General features: G+C 39.3%; 1 protein-coding gene across 1 annotated transcript; it reads right to left on the bottom strand.

Moving 5' to 3' along the window:
• Nucleotides 1–14,980: 14,980 nt before the first annotated feature.
• On the bottom strand, nucleotides 14,981–20,154 carry LOC113128214 (transcription factor Sp2). Its single transcript, XM_026303371.2, has 5 exons — nucleotides 19,843–20,154; nucleotides 19,313–19,634; nucleotides 19,078–19,217; nucleotides 18,832–18,937; nucleotides 14,981–18,103 (listed from the first exon to the last, which is right to left on the bottom strand). Exons 2-5 carry the CDS (start codon nucleotides 19,599–19,601, stop codon nucleotides 16,878–16,880), a joined length of 1,761 nt encoding a protein of 586 aa, XP_026159156.1. The 5' UTR covers nucleotides 19,602–19,634; nucleotides 19,843–20,154; the 3' UTR covers nucleotides 14,981–16,877.
• Between the last annotated feature and the right edge of the window lie 1,280 nt (nucleotides 20,155–21,434).

Raw genomic sequence — 21,434 nt, 5'->3', positions numbered from 1 at the left:
TATTTCAATTTACTCTACGTACTTGCAGTTTTCAGACCATAATAGAACATACTGTATATGGTGCTTGTAATTAGGTGGAATTGGATACTCACAGTATGTTTAAAAATCATCAGAATCAGAAACTGTGCTGGTACTGACGTGTTCTTCTTAGAAATTTTAGGCTGTTCTTGATGGGGAAAGTAGCTGTACTGGGCACCAGCAGAGTGGACCTCTGACTGTTAAACATGATGCTCAAATCACAGTGTCCGTAAATTACATCCTTCAAGTTCTTACAAGAACACCTAAGATAGCACAGACCACAGCAAAAACGCATTAAAAGCATTTGCTGATATTGATTTTTGTTTACTAGTAAAAATAGAACTCCCAAGTGTGAACCTGCGGTCAAACGATCATGTCTCCTTTAATAGAAGGGTACCAAAAGAACCACACCTCCACCCACTTGTTTTGCACACGCTAAACTAAGATCATTCTTGCACTTACCCTAGATCAGGGGTGCAGAGGCCAGTGGATTACTTAGACAACAAAATTGAAGACAAAAGCAAGTGTGTGGAAGGAAAAGGGGAAAAAAAAGACCAAAAACGACACAACAATTGAGAACAGCCAGTTCAGTTGGGGAGTACAAAAGCACTTAAGCTGTACAATCTATCAGTCTGGGAAAAAAACAGAAGGTGATTAAGAAGGCAGGGAAAGAGGACTTTAGTTATTTCATTTTTTTTTTTTTTTCCTGGCAAAAAGCAGAGACATGATGGGATATTCCACGTAAATCAAATTTGTTTTGCTGTCTCCAGCCACTGATTTACCAAAAGGAAGATTCTTGTCAAAAGCATGAAGCCCTTGCGCTGACATGAGCAATTGATTCACTTTTTTGAGTCCAGCAATAAAAGTAAGTGAGCCCAGTGCAAGCCTGAGCAGATCATTAGTTGAAGTGAAAATAACTGCATGTCTTTGTCTTTTAAGCTTTTGAAAGTCTCTTACCTGAAGACATGATGTATGTGATCATTTTTTTATGCAGGTCAATTTTTTTTTTTTTTTTGAATAATCAGGGATGTGTTTGTTGCTCATTTATTTACATTCATTGCATTCTTTCAGGTTCAGACTTGTATCCCGAAGATAAAAACTTAATTATTCTGAAAATCCCAAAGTCCCTTCGTTTTCTTCTTGTTTATCCATATAACCTGTCTATTATTGTTGTCTTACTCATCTTGCTAAAGGGTTAGTTTGATTTGCCTGGTGTTTAAGAGTTCATTCACTACTGCCTCTGTCTTGCATGAGCAGACAGACAAATGTGGAGGAGAAAAAAACTAAACAACTGCATCAAATAAGAAAAGTCAGATAAGCTCTGCCCTTCTTGTCTCATTTCCCAAGTGTGCCTCTTTTTCTCTCTCTCAGTAACAGCACTGATTCACCAAAAACTTGGAAGTTAGAAGCTTCTTTTTACAGTGCCTCTGTCAAAAAGAGTACTGTGGGATTGTGTTATAAATTTCCATTTACAAACATTTAAAAAGTCATATGTTATTTACTGAAAAAATAAATATAATCACATTCATAGCCTGGGCTTATTTGCAGCACTTGTATCTCTCTTGTTTATGTTTATTATGTACAAATGTGACAACATTAATAACTGCTGACCTACTAGGTATTTTTCAATCTGGCTCATCTTCTGATATTTTTGTCAGTTATGACTACTGATCATGAAAACCTTTTATTCGTTTTCTCTGTTGTAGTGTTTGGGGGAATAAAGGGCCAGAGAGCATGAGCTGCTTGCTACTTCCGCAAAAAACTTAAATCAGGAATCATCTTACTTTGAGTAAACAAAAAAGTATTCTCCTCACAGCTAGGTTTGAGTAGGCTCGCTTTTGGCTTAGCTTGTGTGCATATATGTGAAATACTGGAAAATGTAAGAAGATTGTTGGTTGTGTGTGCAAGTTTCTGAAATGACAAGGTGCACACTGTGCATTTTCATCAATAGCAGTGCATCCTTCGAGTTATGAAGTTTGCTACAACTGCTAGGGGAATGTCCATGGGACTGTTTACTGTGTTTCCTTCATACTAGTGTGAAGTGTTTGAAATGGTGTCTGGTAGGTTAAGGTTATAGGAGAATCTCCAACTTGTCCACATCTTGCCAGCACTTCCCATATCTGTACAACAGAGGTACCTGAGGACTAATATTTGCAGTTTGAAAATAGCAGAATGTCGACATTTTTCTGCATTCCAGCGATTTGATTACTGGACTCTTATTCACAATCTTATCACAATCTAACACTATTCTCATCTGCCCATTCATTACAAATCTGGATCCAGGAGATGTTTAACCTGACTTAACATAGAACAGGGTACAGGGTGAAAAAGTTAAATTTGTGTGTTATAGGTTGTTTTGGTCAATCCACACAAAAAATACATCACCACCAAGTTGTGGTTTTCTGGGAATTATGTGATGGAAATCCAGCAGGTAACACACCACACCTAGCCCAACAGCTCCTACTCCTTAAAACATCAGCTTGATACTTCAGTTTCTACAATGTGTCATTTAATCAGCTTGAAATCTGCCATAGGTATATTTTTTTAACTTTGGTCAGACCCAGGATACAGTTTTAACGGACACCTGCTATCCAATCAAGACGTCATGAAACAATAAATCACCTGCTGTGTCTCCTGCAGTCAAAGTGGGTATTTCTTAAAGGTCACTAGGTTCAAAACTAATTCAACAAGCCAAAATATTTAATGGGCAACTTGATGACATCAAGCACTCTTTCATCCTGTCTGTACAGGCACACTCTACCTACGCAGGCTTATACGCTGCGTGTATAGCATCTGAATATTGTATGTATCCCACAGAGAGCCTGTGTTTTTGCAGTGCAATCTGTTTGTTAGCAGACCCCCTTTGGCGCCCGGGTCACTGTGTTCTATTATTGCACAGTATGCATGAATCCAAACAAACACCATGGAAATAGGCAAAGCAAACAGTAAGTTTGCACCCTGCTGTCATTTAATGCACAGTATGGGGCCTCTGCTGTGGGTGTGTGTGTGTGGGTGTGTGTGTCTGTGTGTGTGTGCTGAGACAGATTAGTATAATGGAGGTTAGCAGACAATTTTTCCAATATATTGATGAAGTTGGGAGATACTTTTGTGAACATGATTTAGTGTATAGATATCAGAGAAACCTGAATTTGTCTTTTTATGAGTATTTGTGATGTTAGGTGTACAGGCATGTGTACTTCTGTGCATATTTGTACACATTGCAGATGTGCTGCAGCCAGTGATTCATTGTCTCCCTGCAGCCGGCTGGATCAGACACTGTCCGCCAGCTCTATTGTGTCCCAATAACACCCTTGTCTCCTGCTGATAATTATCTGCACGGCTGCTCTCTATTCTGCTCTTCCTATGTGTCTGAATGGGAAAGACAAAGAGCAAGTTTGTAAAGTCTGAAAACTTACTTAGGAAGTAAGGACGGGGAAAAGGAGAGAGCGACAGTTTGGGTGGGGTGGGGAGGTTCAGGGGAGGGGCAGGTGGTGGAGCAGACAGACAAAAGGAGAGGAAGGAGAAATGATGATGATGAGTGTGGATAGGCAGGGAGAATTGAATCTTTTAATCTCCCAAAGTGGGAAGAAAGCGACCTGAGGCGTTTGTGATTGGATTTCCTTTAAGACCACAAGTAGGTCAATAGAGCTAGCATTGCTCATTAGCAAAGGAGGAGGAGAGGGGTAGGGAGGAGAGCGAGGGAGAAGTTTTGTGTCGATACAGTGAGCATCATTCATTTGCCCTTTCCTCAGCAGAGGAGGAGGTGGAGGGTGGAGATGGAGCATGGAGTGTGTTATGAGAAGTTTGGCTGTGTGGCTTTGTTGACTCTGAAAAGGGCGGAGGAGAGTTTGGATCAGGCAGCAAATATGATGAAGTAGAAAAGACTTGCAAAAGGGCATTCACACTAAATATCAACCGTGAGGTTTGTAGAGGAAATAGAGATTTCTCACTGTTAAAACTGAGAGGCTTTATTAAGCTAACTGAAAATGAAAATCTGAGGTCACTGCCAGCCACAAAGAAAATAAATAAATAAAAGTAAGCCAACACACATAAAATCTCATATTTATCATTAAAATGACTGCCACTTACATTTTGGGGTAAACAAAAACATTAACCATGGGTTTTGGCAGAATAATAAACAAGCTAAAAGCTTGGGATGATTCATCCAGCCCATATTTCGTTTTTGCACAATTAGATCTTGCTCTTAAAGCACAATTAACAATTTGGTGCCATAGGCAACTGGAGAGGTGGCAGAGCTGGGGAAAGCAATAAAAAGAAACATAAAGGTTAAGATGAGTGGAAGATGGTTTGTCTGGAAATGTCACAATGATTTTAAAACATTTATCATACTTGGATGGGTGTTTCTTTCCAAATTGGTTCATCGTAACATCATCCCAATATTATCTTTAAAATATGCTCTTTAGAACAGCTTAATAATGGTGAAAATACTCATGCTTAATTACAGCACACTTTTAATTAAAATAAACCTCATAGTATAAGTATGGCAGTCACAAAAGACCAACTAAACTGCAAGACTGTGAAAATCATGTCTTTCTAACCAAAGTGCATTTGTTAAATCAACGGAGTGGGAGTGCCACAATACAATGCATTATGGGTATTTTAGGGGATAATCTGTTACAGTGGGTAGATACTTGCTTGAGATACTTGCTCATTCCCTCCCAGGATTAATTCTTCATGGTAAACTACTAAGCTAGTTCTAACAGTAGTGAATGTTCATGGCATTAACATGTGCATTACAATCCCTGTCTGCCTTCTTTTACAAGGTTAAAATACTGTATAACCAGTTGAGACCTGTCAATGTCTCACATTTTCTCTACTGAAACTAGTCACCTTGTTCAGCAGAGTCAGATTCAACAAGTCAGAGGCTGCAGTTAGATCAAGCCATGTGAGCTAGTTTTAACCACCATGTTACAGACTGAGCCATATCATGATGTAAGATGCCCTCAAGAAAAGTGCAGCACAGACTGGTGCTGGTATTGGCTCCAACAAAACAAATATGCAGGATTATTCTGGTGAGATTACAACTATTTCTCATGACTCTCTCTCTAATGACTGCTATTTACAGCAGAACAAAACACTATGCCTGCTGAGAGAAATATGGACCATGGACTGCAGTCTTACTCTACTCATATAATTTTTACTGAACTGAAATTGAAGTGTATATACAGAAAAAGGAGCTGGTCAGTAAAGCACATATAATACACACCAACACATTTTTGCAAGCAGATATGCATAACGCCTCCTTGTGTATGTGCATGTGCACACCCATGCCTTTAATGTACAAAGAGCTGATGCTGATGAAGCAGTGGCTGCCTTTGGGCTGAGACAGATGATGGATGGAAGGCAGTTGATGACTGTGTTGGGTGGCTGCTCACTCACTTTCTTCTTTTTCCATCTCACCCCTCCCCGTACATCTCTCTCTCTCTCTCTCTCTCTCTCTCTCTCTCTCTCTCTCTCTCTCTCTCTCTGCATGTCTTTCTCTCTTCCTACCTCTCTTTCCCTCCCTTCCTTTACATCCATATCCAAGTCTCCTTTCTTTTCTCTGCTGATGAGTGATGAAGGGAGGATCTCTCCTGCCTTGGCTATTTCTCACTGCCACTCACAGTGACAGAAACTCCTGCATCCTTTACTGTTTGGACACTACAAAATTTATAGAACCACTGTGGGTCAGAGGAGGATGATGGAGGAGGAGAGAGAGACACAAGCAGAAAGATGGATAAAGAGGGAAAGAGATGGAAATCTAGAAAGAAACTGGACAAATAGTGAGGGAGTGAGACAATGAGAGAAAATGAAAAAGAGCTGAAATGATACGAAAGACACCTCAGAATCTCCATGTAGACCATATCAGTGGTCTGCAGTCTGACATCCATGCAGCTTTCCAAGTTTATGCCACAGTTTTGACCTAAAAACCTTCATCATTATAAACCTGATCATAAACCTTGACCACATTAGAGACTTGATGTCAAATAACGCGGACGTTGTGGTCGCACCAGAAAGTGACAACCGATTAAGCTGTGTGAGATGGTTATTAAGATTAGCGCACAGCAATTAAATGTTAATGATATAATGAATAATGAGCCCCACTCATTCTCATTAGCAAACAGTTGTTAATTGTGTATGAGACTAGTGCCAGATAAAGGAGAGAGGGAATGAAGGAAAGAAGACAGCAAGGAAAGTTGGGAAAAAAGGAAAGATAAAAGAAGCAAGAAAATTGTGAAGAAACGGAAGCTGGAAAAAACATGATGGGTACAACATTGTAATTTGTTTGTCTTTTTTCTAATTGATACACACTCAAGTCCAAAGTTAAATCTTGCTGCCTTGATATTTTTCTGACATCTATAGACCTGGAAGCAGGTCGTAGGGAAAGCACAAAACCTCTTTCATTTCCTGAAAACGCCCCAGAAATCTGAGACTGCACCGATAACAAAAGTAGTCTTCTCAAAAACAGGATTTTAATAGAGGGTTGGGGCCTATTTCTTAAAAGCATGTACTATTTCTTGTGAATAACCCATTTATTTATTTATTTTTCATTTGTTAGTCTTCATGGTGATTTCTTTGGTATAACTAGAGCACCCCCATGAGGTGGGAAACCAGAACTACTGTCCAGAGGGATGAGGATCACTTCGGGGACCTGGCGGCAGTGCACTGGAGTAGATTAAGAAGGAAAATTATTTATAAATTCCCTTTCAATTATTTATTGAGCTATTCCTTCCAGTGTTTATGCAGGGGTTATTTAATATTATGCTGCTAAGCTACTCAAAAGACTGAATCGTCAGTGGACATTCCAGGATACTTTCCATTCTCATAGAACTTACAGAGCTTCCAAAACCAGCATTCAGAATGCAATTAAAGGAGCAGCTCAATCAATTTTCTCACCATTTGACTTTTTTCTTCCTCTTCCTCTCTGTTTCATTTGTGTTCTGCAAAGAAAATTTGCTGTCAGGTCAAACACTACTGGGCGTGTGTGTGTTTGTGTGTGTACAGACACTTGTGTGGCTGAGAGGTAATGGAACTGCAGCTCAGCTAATCCGATCCGTCTCTCTTTCTCCATCTCCAGCCCCTGTCTTCCTCCTTCTATCACACTCTTTCAGTACATTGAGAGACAGACTTGTGTCTGCTGGCTTGGAGACTGTCAATAGTTTGTCCAGATAGTGGCAGCAGGCTTAGCCACAGAGAGGAAATGCAGCCTTGAATATTTTCCTTCTTGGCTTCCACAACAAGTGATTTAATAGGTTTTGGTAAAAAGGAAAGAGACAGAGAGACATGGCAAGATAGAGTAACTTTAATCAGACAGTAGATGAACATCATTTAAACATGATCTAAACTGCTGTAGCAGTTTAAAACATCCTGACTGGCACTGAAGACACACACACACGCACACACACACACAGAAGGACATGTGCACACAAATATCTCATCCTTCAAACTACATGCACATATATAGCCTGTAAAACAAACTAACCTGACTTTCAGCCCACAACCAGAAAAACACACAGGGAGGTGTGTGTTTGACATTTCTTCAGCCACTCTTCCTGCTTGTAGGGATTCATTCTTCTCCGTTCTCTTTTAGTTTAGGTGTGTATCTGTGTGTATGTGTGTGTGTCCTTTGGCTCTGGGTGGCTCACTTTACCAAGAGAGAAAAGGGGGGAAAACATAAACCATAGCTATCATCCTTCTCCACTCACACCCACACTCACAGTCTGTCTTGCCTCTCCTCCCTTGCTTTGCTTTGCTATTTCACGTGTTTGTGTTATGCTGTGTGCGTGTGTGTGTGTGTGGCCAGAGGGTAGAACACTTCACAAAGCAGAAAAAGACCAATAAGTTGAAAAGAGAAAAGCAAGAGGAGGCAGTGAGAATAAACAAAAATGTGTCATCTGCTTGATAGTTGTAGAAATCAGAGTTGGAGACAAGATTAGTGAGCATGTTTCTGTTTATGTGTGTGGGGTAATGTTAGTTTATGTTGACAAGGTTTGCTGCAAATGACACTCAGACATGCACACACAGCACAGGAGGCTGGGGCTTTAAAACATTTCCACAGAGCAACACTGACCCCTAGTGAATGCAGCCATTTTCCAAATGTACTGTATCGGTATCACTATGACGATCCTAATCACAGCATTTCTCATAGCGAGCCTGTGAAAGCTGAGACTCAAGAAATAATGGGTTTTCGAGAATAAAGCCTTGAGTGCTGCTAGAAATAAAGTCTAATGTAACAGTTTTGGGTGTGAAAAGCAGAGGTATGAGGAACAGTAATTTTTCATGTACAGATATTCTCTCTTTCTTTTCAAACCATCCAGCGTAATCAGTATGCCCGATGATTCTATATTTTTGCAAATACCTCGCTATGATTTCACAATAACAAGGCAACAGGGAGGGTTTTTAATGACCAACTACAGGGAACATGAATGATTTTCTTTGTAGATTGCTCCTGTACTCTCCTGTCTTTTCTCTTTTGTTCTCCTCTCACTTCTCTCACCAAAACTGTTAAGGGCCATGTTTGTCATGTTTAGTTTCAACGATGTGAACTTTTAATGATCTCTATCAACGCTCTCTTCAAAATAATGATTTTTCAGAAGTGTGAGCTGGTATATTTCTCATGCAGTGCTCAAGGACCACTGACGACATTTTCAAATGGCAGTTTGGTGATTCAGCAGCAGTCTCTTGGCTGATTGATCTCCTAATGTCAGTCTGTTTTTGATTTGTGGCATCGTGTGTGTGAGCCTGAGTCAGACAGGAAGACATGTCTTCCTAAAATAGCAGTAAAAGTGGGTGTGACGAATCCTACTAAAAATCCTTCAGTTTCATTTATTCAGGCCTGAGACTGTTGCTAAACTAAGATTGCAAAACTGGTAGAAACATCATCTCTGCTGTTAGCCTGCCAATATTAACATTTACCTTAAGGCACACCCTCACTGTAGACTGTAGGTGGCAATTTCAAATGTTATCACCAAATTAAATTGCCATTATAATTTGTTATCATGCCCATAATAATTCATTAGTGGCAAACTGCAACTACCAGTAGGTGCATATCATCCACATGTGTTATAAATGGGCAATCATAGTAATTATGAAAGGAACAAAAAAATAAGGGTGGTGATACAATTGAAAGAGTGAAAAATTCCACATAAACAGGAGGTCTGGCTGGATGGGTGGAATAACAAAACACGGGCCTTTCAAATAGAAGAGCTGTTTGAAAACATCCTTCAACCCAACAACATTTTCCATTTTCCTTTTGTGGAACCCCAGAGTGTTCCTAGGCTGGTTTAGATATAAAGTCTCTACATTGTCTACTGGGTCTACCATAGGGCCTCCTACTTGTTTTTATGCACCCAAAAGACATCTAATGGAAGTCTCCCAGGAGGCATCCTAATCATATACCCAAACTACCTCAGCAGGCTTCTTTTGATGTGAAGGCACAATGGTTTTAGTCTGAGGTCCCCGAACCCAACGCGGTCCTCCCCCTGGTTGCACACTGGGATCTTGTCTATGAAAATCATAAACAAGCGACAAGGACAAGGCACAACCTTACCAGAGCCCAGCACCCACTGGGAATGTAACATACATACTGTAACTATGGTTATACAGGTAGTGGATGACTTGTAACAGCGTCATCAAAACTCCATATTCCAGCAGTGTAGCGCACATGACCCATCAGGGTGAGTGAGCAAATATGTATCAGTACACATATATATTCATACACATTCAATCAGTCCACAAGTACAGGATAGAAAGGATGAGAATTAAATCTACTCCCTATGAGTGTAAATATATTTACAAATCACAAGATGCTGTGTAAACACAGACACACAAGTGGCCTTTCAGATTCTTGACAAGGAGACAGAGAAAGTGTTTAAAGAGAATAATAAAACTGCTGCTTGATGGCGACAGGAGCCACTGTGTTTTGGGGGTGTGGGTGGGTATGTGCCTACAGCTAAACTAGTGGAAATGACAAGTCACAGTGGCACTTTCAGTGTTCTATATCCTCGTAGTGCTGCTGATACCAGCAAAACATGAGTAATCCTATGCTTGGCTTAAAATGTTGCACCACAGGAAAAGTGTGCACTAGTGTGTTGCGGCCCACTGAGAATAAACGTATTGATTAACATGTTGAGCGCTACTGTGAGTTGAGCAATGAATGCTCACACCAAGGTTTTCCTAAGTGATGTGGGTGAAAAAAACTCATGTGGAGGAGTAGATGAGAGGGGAGAGAGAGGGTCAAAGAGGTAACAGTGGGAAAACTTTTAAGTTGTATAAAACAAGAGGGGCTGCACAAAGACAGAAAGAGAGAAAGATAAGAAAGATCAATAGATGAAATACAACAAGTAGACAACACGATAAAAACACAAAAAGGTACTTTGAAGAACTCATAATTACAAAGAAACTGACATAGCCAAGTTATATTAGGTTGAATGCCAATGAGCACTGACAGACACAATCGCTGTTTGGATGGTGGAGTTTTTCAAAAGCAATTTGAGACGATTAACGGATTTCCAAAGAGAAGAAGTAGTCAATGTCCAAATTGCCAGGGATTGATTAGCGAAACTGCATAATTATTCAGCATGGAGAAAGAACTGTCTTTACTTTTCAAATGCACAGTGCCCATGACAACATGAACAAATTGCAACTGCAAAGAAGAGCAATGAACAGATACAAAACAGCGTCATGGCCACATGATTGATCCACAGACTTGTCTATAGTGTCAGAACTAACTCCTAAAAGTTGAAATTTATGGCAGAACTGCATGAAGCAGCATGAAGCTGAAATATTGAAATACAAATGTTTTTTAGGTTAAAGAAATTCTGGTTTATGATATGTAGCTTTACTGTAAGTGGGGTGGTGCTAATGTGCATAGCCTTTGAAGTACTGGAGGTTTTCTTTCTTGAAGAATTATATGCCAAAACACATGGTTCAAAATTTAGACACCAGTAAAAGGTGGACTGAAGTTGTTCTGTTATTGTTAGTGTTCCAAATGACCACGCTAGTGAAAAATTACCCAATGCACAGCTGAATTACCAGCTGTGCATTGTTGAAATTAAGCTGTATACCCAACCTGCCTGGGGAACCAAAAGGTTCACAACACATAGATACCACGTACAATACCAACCAAGACAGGTTCTGCATTATTTGTTACATCATCATATGACACTGTCTTGGTCTTGTGAAAAAATACATTTTTCAGAATTTAAACAACAAGCATGGTGGCAGTGCTGGGCAAGTTTACAGAAAGTTTGAGCCTTGAGAGCTGTCTTATTAGAAATCAGGTTGATGATTGCAGTGAGACTGGGCTACACAGAGAATGTGGCCTAGAAAACCAAAACAATGAGCTGAAAGATTGCAAAACCTTATACTGTGAGGGGACTGCAGAGTATGGTGATCGTTGTCTGTGGGATCATCATCTCAAGTCATCTTTTAAAATTGCAAAAGTAACTTGATCCTCTTGTGGCATGAAAATAATAAATAGTCTAGCTTTAGAGGATAAGTTAACCAGTCCCACAAAAAAGCAATGAGGCCCTATAGAACAAAGAAATAACATACAATATATATAATTTTTTTTCTTTGCAGAAAGAACATATAAAATACCATAGCTTCTCTCTACTAAATTAAACTGTGTTTAATGAAAATGCTTCAATTCACAGACAATGCATTGTGCCACCTAATATTCTAGCAGTGTTAATTAATTTCTAGTTTTATGGACAAATCATTTAAGCTGCCATGTGTAGTTCACTGTGTGAAGGAAATAATGTAAATAATGCAGAGAGGTAATTGGACAGTTTGTGAATTTTTTGCTGCTCCAAGGCCCATGTAATACATTAAGCTGGCCATGTACCAGGTAATATCTGAACACTCATACAATTGAATAAACATACATTTTACCTTAATAATGTATAATAATAATATATTCAAGGACAAAATTAAAACACTCTTATTAACAAAAAACACTGCGGACTAATTTCAAAAGCCTTCTTATCAAAGATCTAGCCTGACCTTGCTTCTCTGGTCCATGCCAATAGGTTCTATTAAAGTAAAGTATCAAATAAATCTGATATATATGGCACAAAATTACTGATCTATTACATTCTTAGTCAATATGTGAACAGAGTAGCAATATTAGGCTTTAAGGGGTCTTTTTGTATGAAAAGTAGGTTTTTCTGTTTCTTTGTCTGTCCACCATAGGTACACTTGCACACAGCAAGACAGGTTATGTGATTTCAGAAGCTTCTGCCAGACTTGAAGGACAAACAAGCATCAAACTGTGAGACTGGCAGCGGAAAGAGCCCACCACAGCTATTATTACACACACACAGCGATGAAAGATGTGCATGGCTGTCCATTGACAACAACAGCATGAGCCCCACTGGTATGCTTGACTCACTTCCTCTCTTTTTACCTCTCTCTCTATACACACACATGCAGGGCGTGAAAGGGAAGACAAATAGAAATAAAATATTTTTCATAAATAACCAATGTTAAGTGACAACTCTCTAAGTACAGAAGAGATGTGCTTGCTTGTGTCAAAATGTATTTTATGTTACCAGCAGGCCTGAATGGGACTAAATGTTTTTAGCTAGGAGTTTCCCCCTTAACCCAATTTTAGGACTGCCCATTCTAATATGCAGATGTTATGCAGATATAATATTCACTATGTTCACTCTTAGAGTTTGGTGTGTTAGTATGCAAACAGGATGGCAGGGTACACCCTGGACATATCACCAGTCTATCACAGGTCTGACACACAGAGACAATTACTAGCACTCACGTTCACACCTACAAGCAATTTAGAGTCACCAATTAATGTAATCCCAAACTGTCTGTGGATGTGGTGAATTCACTGACATCAAGACTGCTTCAACACAGCAACAAAAATTCTTATTTGGCCTTGTTACCATTACCATACATTATAACAATACAATTGTATCCCTTCCGAGTCCACTATAATGATTAACATAAGACTTTGACAACACAGTCATACCATTTGGCCATTTTAATCACAGGACTTCTTCTGGACTGACCAATCACATTGAAAAGACAGCATCATACCTAGCAACAACATCAACTTCACATCCACTAAGATACATGTCGGAGAAGTTTAATAAAGCAGAAGGTCTGACTGAGGACTTCTCTGTGAGTATTCTTTAAATGTTTGTGAATGTAAATCCCTGTTCATAGTATCTTAGGAGAAGCGATAGCAGTGCTGAGTTCCTAGATGCACTTATTCTTTCATACACAATAAAAACAAGGTGATGCTCAAGGACTTAACCCCCCACCCCCACCCCTCCTTAAAGGATTTAGTGGACTTATAACAAATGGGAATAAAGTTAGAATGAGGAACACCATCAAAGTTCAATTCACTCTGCTTGAGCTGTTTTTATGAAATATGAAGGTGTTATGAATAACGCACACTAGCCTTGCAACACTTGGCATAAATCTTCCACACTGCACTCTGTAGCCTGTTAAGCACTGAATTAAATATTGGAATGATTTGACATAGAAGAGGAAATAAGATGCTTATTTTAAAGTATACCAAGAATAGTCAATTCAACCCCAGTCAGACACTGCTTATGCTACTGATTGCCCTGTAAATTTTAAAAAAAGAATAGGTAAAGAGGATGACAATTTTGTGGGATATCAGGAATTTGAAATGACAACTGTGAAGAAAATGTAATTCTTGTCTTTTAATTCTAAGTGGTATAATCCTTTGATACCTTTTGTCTGCTTTCTTTATTGTCTGCCTGTTTTCTCATTTTCCTTTGTCTCTCCCAGCTCAGGGAGTTGTTAACTGTGTCTGTAATGAAAGGCAGTGGCTAAAAAATACTAGACTGCGCTGAGCCACACATGCTACAATTTTAAACATATTAAAAAAAAACAGCGGGACACCTGAACTCAAAGCCAAAGCAAGCCTTGATGGAGGCCCATTTGAGTGGGGGACTTTAGGTCATTTAGGGACTAGAAATATAATTAGGGGTGGAGTGGGGCAAGCAAAGTCAGACAGTATTATAATTCATGTTTTTCTGCAAAATTATTAAATCTTTTTGGAGGGAGAGAAGGGAAGGGCCTACTATTTTTTGTCTTTGCCCATATGTCTATTTCATTTAGGGTTTCATTTTTATGTTTGAAATATTTATATTTGGCTATGCTTAAAAAAACAATACTGAGCAAAACGCAGTTTCCTATCAGACCAAAATCCTCACTACACAGACTTTCTCATTAAACCATATTATTTATTATTCTAATGTCACCTGACATCCTACCTTATGCCTAGAGTAACCATGGTGCTCCAAGGATTTGTCTCTTCATTGTGTTTTTATTTTTTGGGGCACTTGCTGAAATTAGGAGATTCTGTTGTTTTGAGATATTCAATAAATAATAAATAAAAAAAGAAATAATTATTGCAGAGGGAGGACAACAGTAATAATGCTGGGGTGGGCATTGCTTTTTTGCTAAACATAAAATAGTATAATTTTACAATATTTTTCATACAGTGTCTTAGTTTGACAGGGATAATTTAATGAGACTTGCCAATTTGGACAAGATTCCAACACTGCTCCAGGTGTGTGTGTGTGTTCACGGTGTGTGCGTGTGCACTTTGGGATGGGTTAAACGCAGAGCACAAATTCCGAGTATGGGTCACCATACTTGGCCACAAAGGTCACTTTCACTTTCAATGGCTGTCTTCCATGACTGCCCAATTTCATGGTGTTTTTTTAAAACATGTAGTCGGAATATTTAAAAAATAAATCCAACCGAACAGTTACCCAGCATACAGTACAATAGTTTTTAGATATAAGCAAATTAAAAGCAGACTTACAAAAAAGACCTACCTTTTACACAAAGTCTCTTGTTCACCATAATGCCACCTTAGTATGATTGTTCACTGAAGGCCAAGCAAGAGTGTCAGAAAATATGACCATATGAAAAGGATGAAAAAAATGGTTATAGAAAGTATTTTGTGAGTAGTTATTTTAATAAAGTAATTAAACATCTTCAGAAGATACTTATATTACAATGGTCCAACCACATAGAAAACTGAGGATACACGTGAACTTAGCTCATGTTTTCACTTACCCATTTGAAACACTGGGTACAACTGGGTGTATGTTGGCCAGTATTCAGGAATATTTACATATTCTGAGCACTCCCACACATTAAACTGAGAACTTGTTTCAAAAACCCCTTACACAGCCACCACTATCAATTATACTTACTGCAGATTCTGATAAGTATGTATTTCTCAATTGCTCATAACAGATAACTCCTCTTGTTACTGGGTTCAAACTTCAAAAAGAGAAGATATCATCTAGAACACAGACTCTGCTTTAATCCGTCTCACACAGAAAAAGGGTGAGAGAGAGTTTATTTTCTCACCTTAAAAACAAGATTTAAATGTTATCAGTTGTGCCACCTGCACAGTCCTGCTCTGATGCTTAACTCTAGATACAAACACATCGAACCTAATGCTGACCATGAGATATGTAACACACACATACAGATCAACTAAAAGAGTGTCTAAGGATACCAATGAATTGTTACTCTAATAATTTTCTGTTCCATTAATACATTAGCAGCCAGGCAAGAGGTCTATACAGTGATTCCTGATATTTGTTAGCTAAAAGGCTGGCACCAAGTGGTTAATTAAGGTACTACAACACAATTTTATTTTTGAATGACTATTAATGAAAAGCTTTTAACACGTGGCATCAATACCCATGCTAAGTCATTCGCATTTAGTCAGTTCTTCAAAAGATGTAGTTTTCAGGATTTCAATACGGCAATGTTAGAGGACCTTCAGTCACTGCAAAAACATTAAAAAAAAAATCTTGACCTCTAAATGATTTTTTTTCTAGTATCATGTGACTTGGGCCCAATTTTCATAACGGTTTTGATATTAAGTTTAAGATTAACCTTTTCAAGTTCACAAGATTATTCACCCTCAGAGCAGGTTTAGCCAACCAGTGTCATTTTTTCAGATTTCCTGGCATTTTTTTTCGTTGATTTATTAAATAATGCCCATATTTGTTTATATTGTAAAATCAATTTTAAAAATGTGAATTATAAAAAATGAAGCGCCCAGTCAGTGAGCAGGGTTTACTGTTTAACCATCCAATTTTTCATTATTTTCATTTTTTTTAATCCTTGCTTTCAAATTGCAATAAAAATGTTAAATTGACAATCTATTTATAAATGCTGTAGATAAATATAGGTAAAATAATGATGGAAAAAGGAGCAAAAAAAAAAGAACAAAAAACATAAACAAAATACATTAGGCTATATTCTGAATTACAAAGCTTGACAAATAATAAACATGAGTCTTTGGGTGAGCTCACCTGTTTGTGCAGACATTTAGGGGCTACACTTTTAAATTTAAGACTATTGTAATTATAAAGACAAATTTGATTAATAACATTTACCATTGGTTCTTACGTTTATGATTTTACTTTTAGCAGTTTGATAATCATATGCCCTTTTGGTGCATGGTTAGTAAGTGCACAGGAATTGCACAATTGACATAACTGAAGAATTTGGGTATTCAAAGAATAAATAATTAAGTATTGATCAAAAGCAGCAGTTGACCTATGCCTGTGTCTGATATATCACACACACACACAGCTTTTCACTGTTTAATATCTCTAAAGCTCCTTCAGAAGTTACTAGACGAACCTTTATGGAATGAACAGAAGAACTTTAGACAGTCACTTCAAGAGATGAGTTCACAAGACGTATTAATGAATTGCACTGCTGAAACCATGTTACACTGTGAAGGAAACACTGTAGCATCTTAACCTGAAGGAAACAAACGTCACAAAACAAAACTTCACTTTTTAATCACTAACTGCCCATTGTCACACATCCAGATGGATCCTCTGGTGACGTTTCAGGTTACATTTTTGGGTGAAGCGTTTTCCACAAGCCAAGCAGCAGTAGGGTCTCTCCCCAGTGTGGACTCGTCTGTGGGCCTTGAGGTTGCTCAGCTTGGTGAAACTGCGACCACAGAGGGAGCAGCAGAAAGGCCGCTCACCTGTATGAGTCTGCACATGGGCCTTCAGGTTGCTGGGGTGGGGAAAGCACTTCCCACACTGGCCACAGCGCAGAATGTGTCTTGGGCTGGCATGAGGGTGAGAGTCTGGATGGGTTAAGGAATGGCAATGAGGCGAGTTTGCAGACTGATGTTGGGTTTTGATGGTGACCCACGGCACACTAGTTCGGTTCAGTGCTGCAGTTTGTTTGTTTCCCAGTTGAGCCCGCTGGACTAAGAGTGGAGGAGATGGGGCGGCTTTAGATGTGGAGGGAACTCTGTTGACTGCATTTAGGTTTACAACTTGAGACTGAGCTACAGTCAGTGCTGTAGTGGTACTGTTGGAGTGTGTATGAGAGGGTTTTCTCATAGGACGGTGGAGGTGCTGTATAGCAGACTGCAATCTGAGACCTGTACCCACTTTGGAAGTCAGCTTCATTACCTCCTGCACAGTGGGTTTATGGGAAATATGATTCTGTTTTTGTGCTTCTGAACTCACTCTATGCTGTTTTACAGAACATGAGAAAGATGAAACTCCTGTCTTTGTCATTTTCTCTTCTGTATGCTGGGTTTCCTCACAGCCTTCAGAATCAACAATAACCTCCTGCTTTACTGTCACACCCAGAGCGTTGCTGTTTTGCAGTATTGCTTTAGGGGATCCAGAGGTTGAAATCTGATCTCTTCCTGGGGTAATAACCTGAGCTTGAACATCTGCTGCGACAGAGATAGACAGCTTGTGCTCTGTATGCTTTAGAGGACCTCTAGTTTTAGCTGGATCAGAGTCCTTGTCAATTCCAAGTCTGTGACTCTGCAGCAATCCAGGTATAGTGACAGTGAGACCAGCCAAACCACTGTCCAATTTCAAAGATGAATTATGAGACTGATCTGTAGCTATGTGTGTGACCTCTTGATCTCCAGGAAAAACATATACAGCAGCTACTGGTGAATCTTGTTTAATAACATTCCTCAATAATTCATCACTGTTTTCTTGAGTCTGTTTTGGTTGTGTGTCCGTCATATCACCAGTACTGCAGGACTGAGATCCTGCTTCACCTAGAAAATGGAAACAGAGGCTATATTTATGGATTCAACTGGCTTTGTCAATAGGGAGACAAACATTAAAAAAAGCCTGTTGGTTATTACAGCTAATGAAGTCAGTTCAATATTTTTGGACCAAACTCTGCTTGTCTTAGTATTGAACTTACTTAAAATTTCTTGGCTAAAAAATCAAATTTAGAAAATCAAGTGCAGGTGCCCTGTCTAATAGGGAAGACTAACTAAAGCTGTTTATTACAAAACTTACAGCAAAAATCACTAGAAACCACAATTTATTCACAAAAACGAGTTTTTCCTTGGTAAACCAAATTTCCTCAGCAACTGTGGACAAGACAAGCAACAGCAGAACAACTGGCTGAAAAGATAAGGATCACCGTCATATGTCTTCATATTTAAAATATTCCACTCAAAGTACGACTAACACATGGTAGCCCTTCTAAGTCTTAAAAAGGTCCATTTTCACCATTGAACATTTGTTGGGTTAGATGAATTTGCAATGTGAGGACAACTGACTGTCCTCTCACTAAGCAGTCGGTGTACTAGCAAAGCAGTCTCTTCTATCAATACTACGGTGAAAATCAGCACACCCTCATACCAAAATAAGCTTGAGAGATTGTGCAAATTTACAGTGACCATTATTACAGTGAATGTGAATGCATGCAAGTAAACTCTCCAATCGTAATATGCAACATAGCGTGCCCAGATAAGCACAATACAATACTCGCCATCAAGAGTAGCACTCCGTTCGCCTAAATGCACAGAAGAACAAGACAGCTTAACTATTTCTTCCTTCACATCAATGGCTGGCAACACATGTTCCTCTTCTGCTGCCTGAAGAGCACAGAAAATACAACAGAGAATCTGTAAATATAGATTAATTTAGTTTTGTTAGTTGGACGCTTTGTGCTAAATTTTCCCATCAAAGCAGATATGCATATAGTCAGTGTCACATTCTTTTCTGAGATACTCACATGACCCACTTGTGACATCCTTGCAGGACTGCGAGGGTTGTCCGCTGCCTGTGGTGATGCTGATACAGCTTCTTGTCTGCAACTGGCTGTCCACGTTTCTACTGAAGCACCCTCTGTTTTCACACTGCTATCCTTGGTGGCTGTGAAAAATGAATAGTAAAATATAGCCCACCATGTTTTTGTAGTTACATTAAATGTGAACAATTTTTAATCTCTTTATTCTAGTTGTTCTTACCAGCTTTCTGTTCTTTGGGCCTTTCTTCTTTAGAGTCTGTGCACAGTTCCATATCACCCTGGGCACCGTCATTACACTTTTCCCTCCCTTCTTGATCACTTATTTTCTTTTCTGCCCACTGCAATTGCATCCTCAGGGACTCCACCTCCTGGTTCCTGCGCATCACCTCCTCCAAGAAGCCACCCTCCACCAACCGGGTCACCTCATACATGGCTGTCTTTACCAGAGTCTCCATCACAGCCGAGAGCTGGGTCTGGAAAGTGACAATGAGGGTGTCCAGGTCCGACATGATCAACGGCTCGTGTGTAACCGTTAATTCGCGCTAGCGAGTTCCGTGTTTTTGTGCAGGTAAACAGAACTGAGAGAGAGAACAGGGGACTGAGAGAGAGACAGATACAGAGATACAGACAGAGAACAGAGAGCGAGAGTGAACTTTAAAATGTTTTCCTATATAACGCTAACACGTTATTGAAGTTCCACGCCATTATCGTAAAGTATTCTCTATTCAGCTATAAATTCGCTTGTTGTACCTATTTCAGGTAAAACCCAGCGACCAGATACGAACTAAATTACTAACCCAGCCTGTTATTTACCGACACGATAACTGTCAGCTACACAGCTTAGTGCTAACGGTGAGTCCTTAGCTTAACGGTAGCATCCTGATGGTATCTAACATCAACAGATTCAACCTGTCGACAAATCTTGCATAACGACGGTGAGTTAATACTCTTCGGCGTAGGTTTTCACAAGTAACAACCATTTAGCTAAGCAAATTGATGTACGTTACTCTTACAACCAAACTAGCTACTCAACAATCGCCTGTGGTCCTTGTTTTTAAACGTGATGTCATTAACTACGCAATACGGTGGCCTTGGCAGATGGCTGTGAATAACAAAACGCGTTTCAATAAAGTGAAACCAACAGGCTGCGCCAAGAACTGAGCTCATTCCAAATAAATGAATTTAAGCACGTGTGTAACATCTTGTGGTTCCAGTATAGGATCGATCGGTCATGTTGAAACGGAGACCAAACATTTTTCTTCATTATTTTTTCTACTTTTCACATCAAAAGAGAACTGCCTCTGTTTTCATATTAGGTTTCCAATTTATGTATACGTTTATGCTACTTTATTATGCCCCTTCGGCAGAATTATCAGTTGCATTTAGCTTACTGATTATTATGTTTTGCAGGCTTAAAGGGACAACGGACATTGGTCAAAAGAAACACTTAATCCTGCCATTTTATATCCAATGTGTTTGGCCAAATACATACTGTATTTGCTATCAGTGTACTATCCCATTGCTTGTCAAACTGTGGGGCGGAGAGGCTTTCCGGGAGGAGGGACGTGCTTTTTTCCTCTTACATGTAGCAGGAAGAAATTTTTGTTTTGAGTCTGAGTGCCCTGAACCCATATTAGAGACGTACAAATCAGTAAGAGCCTCACTGCAACCACTAAAACCCAGATCCAGCAAGGTGACACTTTATTATTATATTTTCATATTTGCACTTGTTTTTGCAGTTTGTAGAGTTTGTTCTAAAAATATGTGCAATGTATAACAGGCTCATTGCAGCCACTGATACTGTTAAAATATTCATCCTTATTTGTTAAAAATCTTCTCCTTTTGTTCAGCAGGGCCAGGCTCAATCTGTGGCAGTGGCAGCGGGTGCTACTGCAGATGCCACAGGATTTTAAGAGGTACCGCGAGGTGCACTAGTTAGCGCTGTATTTTGCGCAGTGTTCGCGGCACCAGAAGTGGCAGCCGGAGATGCCACTGGCATTTTTATTGACACCCCTTGTTGCGTAAGCAGCCACACTGTTATTGTCGTCCTCCTTTAAACTAAATAAAAAATGCAAAGGCACATTTATAACCTTAATATAACTGTTTACGTCGCCTATTTCCATGCCTCCCCGATGGTTTTCCTATTGTTGTTAAGGTGACACTCACGTCTGGACTCTGTTAAAGATGGCATAAGCTGTAATGTTTTCTGTGATTTGTTTTATTGTCGGTATTTGAAGCCACATGATTGAAAGTGCTAATACAGAAATAGATTGGTGTTCGACTTCTTAACCAGTAGGTGGTGCTGTAGTAAAAATGTATAGCAATGCGTGGTTAGAGTTTGA

Source organism: Mastacembelus armatus, chromosome 1 (genome assembly GCF_900324485.2).
Source record: "Mastacembelus armatus chromosome 1, fMasArm1.2, whole genome shotgun sequence".
In the NCBI taxonomy this organism is placed as follows: Eukaryota; Metazoa; Chordata; class Actinopteri; order Synbranchiformes; family Mastacembelidae; genus Mastacembelus; species Mastacembelus armatus.
The sequence above is the reverse complement of the archived record's forward strand: the minus strand, read 5'-3'. Positions and strand labels throughout refer to the sequence as shown.